The sequence below is a fragment of the Lampris incognitus genome, chromosome 10 (genome assembly GCF_029633865.1).
Source record: "Lampris incognitus isolate fLamInc1 chromosome 10, fLamInc1.hap2, whole genome shotgun sequence".
NCBI classification, from domain to species: domain Eukaryota; kingdom Metazoa; phylum Chordata; class Actinopteri; order Lampriformes; family Lampridae; genus Lampris; species Lampris incognitus.
In genome coordinates, this window is record NC_079220.1 from 2400365 (window position 1) to 2405839 (window position 5475).

The 5475-nt window shown below is 51.3% G+C and overlaps 1 protein-coding gene across 1 annotated transcript; it reads left to right on the plus strand.

The window, feature by feature from the left end:
* Nucleotides 1-1760: 1760 nt before the first annotated feature.
* On the plus strand, nt 1761-4420 carry hoxb13a (homeobox B13a). Its single transcript, XM_056288155.1, is given in 3 exon segments — nt 1761-2418; nt 2421-2510; nt 3978-4420. Coding segments are annotated over 3 exon segments (996 nt in total). The 3' UTR covers nt 4226-4420.
* The last annotated feature ends 1055 nt before the right edge of the window (nt 4421-5475 follow it).

Consider the following 5475-nt stretch of genomic DNA (forward strand, 5'->3'; position numbering starts at 1 on the left):
TTTCTGTGTTTGCACGACAGCAGTAAAAGTTTCCTCGCGTGTTTGGTGGTGACGATCACAAGGCCTTCAGTTTGCAGAAACTAGTATTTTAACACTGACCGGAAGTGAGATGAACGAGAGCCACCAGCGTAACTTCACGTCCGGTGAAACTCGGTACACACTCCTCACGGCGTGGAGATGAGAAATATAAAATATACAACATACTGTAAATATACAACATACTGTAAATATACAACTGACTGTAAATATACAACATACTGTACATATACAACATACTGTAAATATACAACACACTGTAAATATACAACAGACTGTAAATATTACAACATACTGTAAATATACAACAGACTGTAAATATTACAACATACTGTAAATATACAACATACTATAAATATACAACAGAATGTAAATATACAACATAATGTAAATATACAACATACTGTAAATATACAGACTGTATATATTGCAACATATTGTAAATATACAAAAGACAGTAAATATTACAACATATTGTAAATATTACAACGTACTGTAAATATTACAATATACTGTAAATATTACAACAGAATGTAAATATACAACATACTATAAATATACAACAGAATGTAAATATACAACATAATGTAAATATACAACATACTATAAATATACAACATAATGTAAATATTGCAACAGACTGTAAATATACAACATACTGTAAATATACAACAGAATGTAAATATACTACGTACTGTAAATATTACAACAGACTGTAAATATACAACATACTGTAAATATACAACAGAATGTAAATATACTACCTACTGTAAATATTACAACAGACTGTAAATATTACAACAGAATGTAAATATACAACATACTGTAAATATACAACATAATGTAAATATACTACGTACTGTAAATATTACAACAGACTGTAAATATTACAACAGACTGTAAATATTACAACAGAATGTAAATATACAACATACTGTAAATATACAACAGAATGTAAATATACTACGTACTGTAAATATTACAACAGAATGTAAATATTACAACATACTGTAAATATTACAACAGAATGTAAATATTACAACATACTGTAAATATACAACCTGTCAGCCTTTATCTCGGACGCGGCGCGCTCTCTCCATGCGTATTTACGCATAACAGACAGCAAACGCCTCTTCAGGGTCCATCTTAGTTTTTAATGTAAGGCGCAATAATGAATATTGGATATCCCGACAGGGAAACGTGTAATTAGCTAGACCACCAGATGGGATTCTAGACTAGATGAGAGGCGCGAGGCAACAGCAGCGTGTCTAGAAAATCCGCTGATGCCCAAGTCCAAGCTCCGAACTCATAAAATCTTTTCTTTGACTGACAGTCCACAACAAGCCTGGTTTTTTTCTCTCGTCACGTCACGTGATCCTCCCGCCTCATCCAATGGAGACGCGTCCCCCTTCCTCGCGGTGTCCCGGGGGCTCGTTGCGTCAAGCCCGCGGCCAGGATGTAACGGAGGTCCGACCGGACACCGGAGTCTTTGACTCAGAGACTGCGCCGTTACCAAACGGTGCCGCAGAGCAGCGCGTGTGCTATGACACTCCACCCAGGCTCCATGTCAGCCACTTAGCCTGAGAGTACTCGCTGCGCGTGGGGAGAGCTCCATTAATGTGTACTTGTACACCACCAATGCAGTTGCTGTGTAGTTTTCAGCCACCGCAGCAGAGGATCAAGAGTTGGTGAGGAACGGCACGGGAGGTGAAGGAGGAGCGCCTATGACCGCCTGCCTGGTCCTCGACCCTCGCCGGCCAGCGGACACGGTGATGTTTGTGTATGAAAATAACCGGGACGACCTCAACAAGAACATGGACGGACTCGTCGGCGGCGGAAATTTCGCAGCGGCCAGTCAGTGTCGCAACATCATGGCGCACTCAGCGGCGGCCGCGGCGCTCGGCGGCCACCCGTCCGGCTTGGTGCACTCCACCGCCGGCTACTCCGCCGTGGAGGTGTCGGGTTCCGGCTCCGGGGAGCCAGCCGCGTCCGCGGGGAAGCAGTGCACGGCCGGGCCGTGTCCCGCAGCCGCCGTGCCGCATCAGAGCTCGTCGGCCGCCGCCGCCGCCGCCGCCGCCGCCGCGCTGCCCTACGGCTACTTCGGGAACGGGTACTACCCCTGCAGGATGGGCCGCGGCTCGCTCAAGTCCTGCACCCAGGCGACCGGGGCTGCGCTCAGCTACACCGCGGCGGCCGAGAAGTACATGGACACGCCGGTCAGCGCCGACGACTACACGAACCACCGAGCCAAGGAATTCACCTTCTACCACGGCTACCCGAGCCCCTACCAGTCCATGGCCAGCTACCTGGACGTGTCGGTGGTCCAGACTCTTGGCTCCGGGGAGCCCCGCCATGACACCCTGCTGCCCATGGACAGCTACCAGCCTGGGCTCTGAGCAACGGCTGGGGGGGTCAGATGTACTGCTCCAAAGACCAGGGGCAGGCCAGTCACCTCTGGAAGTCCGCCTTGGCGGGTAAGGAGCGATTTCTAAATCATGATGATGATGATGATGATGATGATGATAAAGTATGCAGCACCTTTCGTACATGAATGGCAGTTCAAATTCAAAGAAGGTTGAATCAGTTCGTCCGGATTCAAGCTTCTTTGCGTTTCTTACCCGGATTACGCAGCGTGCGTAAAGGAGAAGACGTAGGCAAACACGTTGCAGCGGAGCGCGAAAGCAAACAGCGGAGTAAAGCTGAAAAGCGCGTTCAGAAAACAAAGAGAAATAAACAAGCGGAGAACGCAACTGCTGTTCTCGACATTTGGCCGCTTGGTTTTGTGGTCCGGGTCCCACGCGACAGGCCTGCACGCGGCGGAGTTATGAGGGACTAGTTGGTTGCGCGCTTGCGGCTGCGGCGGAGTATGAAGCCCAATTAATTTCAAAGGGTTTTCGTCACCCGAGCGGCGCTGTAAACACAGGCAGTTGAGCTGCTAATTAGAGGGACGGCTGGAACCCATTAAGCTAATAATGAGAAGTCACACCGTGACGTGGGTCGCCCTGTCGCGCTGTCGTGGAAACCGGACACGATGTTAATTCGCTTTGATTGGAGCGACGCGTCGCTAAAAACGTAACCGCGGGTCGTAATAAGCGGCTTGTACGGACCACCTATGGGGTGGTGTTTTTGGTGGAGGACGGTGTCTGTCGTGTCATTACATGAGGCCTGTTAGACGCTCCAAAAATGACGTCATGTTTGATAGCCTTCATATGAACGTTTATTTACGCACCGTGTTGGGGACACAGCAGGCCCGGGTATCGATTAGACGGGCCTACAACACGACCGCTACCGAATCTTCTCCAGTTTACCAGCCGGTCTGGCAGCCTGCTGACAGCAGACCTGAAGCCGCATGACGTATTTTAAACAGGCCGCCGCCGCCGCCGCCGCCGTAGTTCCTGTATGGCGGAATAAGGCACATGTTGGCCTTCTGTGGCCGCAGACTGGAGCGTCGTGCACCACGTTAGTGTGTCCGTGTTGTCCGCATGCGCTACAGCGCAACACAAAGCCGCAACACAAAGCCACAAGCCCCCCCCCCCCCACCCGCCCCCCGCCGCGCGGTGCAGAAATGGGCCAGCGTGCGGGACAAAGCCGCGTTTGGTGACGCAGCGGCCGAGCTGTGAAGACAGGACATGTTGTCAGACTCTCTCCTCTTGTCTTGTCTTGTCTCCTCTTGTCTTGTCTTGTCTCCTCTTGTCTTGTCTTCTCTCCTCTTGTCTTGTCTTCTCTCCTCTTGTCTTGTCTTGTCTTCTCTTGTCTTGTCTTCTCTCCTCTTGTCTTGTCTTCTCTCCTCTTGTCTTGTCTTCTCTCCTCTTGTCTTGTCTTCTCTCCTCTTGTCTTCTCTCCTCTTGTCTTGTCTTCTCTCCTCTTGTCTTGTCTTGTCTTCTCTCCTCTTCTCTTCTCTTATCTTGTCTTCTCCTTTCTTTCCTCTGTCCGGTCTGCAGACGCGGTGGCGCACCAGCACGACGGCTCGTCCTTCCGCCGCGGCAGGAAGAAACGGATACCGTACACCAAGATCCAGCTCAAGGAGCTGGAGAAGGAGTACGCCGCCAACAAGTTCATCACCAAGGACAAGAGGAGGAAGATCTCCGCCGTCACCAACCTGTCGGAGAGGCAGATCACCATCTGGTTCCAGAACAGGAGGGTGAAGGAGAAGAAGTTCGTGGCCAAAGTGAAGAGCAGCGCGCCGTAGACACCTCCTCATCCCGCGTGGACTTCAGCGAGGGAGGAGGAGGAGGAGGACGTGACTTCTTTCACCTGCTACAAAAAAAAAAGAAAAAGAACGACTAAAAAACGATGAAACGGTACTTTTGATGGATGGGGATCCTCTACCGGTGACACGCGGCCTGCGCCTGCGCAACCCCGAACGCGCGTCCCTGCCGAGGAAAAGGAGACGAAGAGGAGACGAGGAGGAGAGACGAGGAGAGACGAGGAGAGACGAGGGTGAAAGAAAAGCGCCGAACCTGCGAGAAGAAGTGTGTTCCTAGAGGCATGCTGTAAATACGGCCTTACTCCCATGTTGTGTGTCTGTCTTGTGTCCCGGATGTGTTGTGTTACGCAGTCGTACGTGTCCCCCCTGTCCCCCCCCCCGCTTGTAAAGCGTTAGGAGACCTGTAGCGCAGTGCTTAATAAATCCTGTAACCCCCGAAACCTCCGTGTGCGCCTCACTTCTTGCCCGAACCTCCGGCCTCGGTGGGAATCGACCCCCGAATAAAAGCAACAAGACGGTTCACAACGTGGCGACTGAGCGCGAGGGAGGCTGAAGCTCCGCGGTGGACCCTCGCGTCCTCCCTCAACCCCGTCTCGCGGCAGTTCGTGGAGAGTCACGAGCTGTTGATTCGTGTGCGTGTACACGAATTTTCCACGTTTTGCTTTTCGCGCCACTCAGCACGACCTTCATGTGGCGCGTAAACCGGAGCGAGAGAGACCTCCTCGCAGGCGGAGCGCGGAGGCCGTTGCTCGGAGTCCATTCGTGACGTAACAGCCGAGGACCTGCAGGCTCGCTCCGCTGCTGGGACGGACATGTTAATATCGTGCTGAGGGTCGCGAGAACGATGGAAAACTGGAGTCCGTGTACGCGAGTCAACAGGTCAGATGTCCGGCCGCGAGACTGGGTTGTCTCACTGAGACCGTAAACCCGGAGCCGGATCAGGCCCGATGTCTGCGTAACGCCGAGATCACGCAAGGTATGAGTGTCCTTGTACTGATTCAAGAAGCCTACCCAGTCTGAACCCCGTGAAACCACGACGCGGTAGTCCCTGTTCCTCTCTTCCGTGCGCGGGGGGGGGGGCGGGGGCTCTTCTTTCTTTCACCACGGAGGAGGAGGAGGAGGAGGAGGAGGAGGAGGTACAGTACTGTTCTTCTGAAACTCGGGAAAATCCATCGTGTTGGGAGTGGAGCAGGCTGTTTCCTCCGTCAGATGTAGGACGTGGATATTTCAGG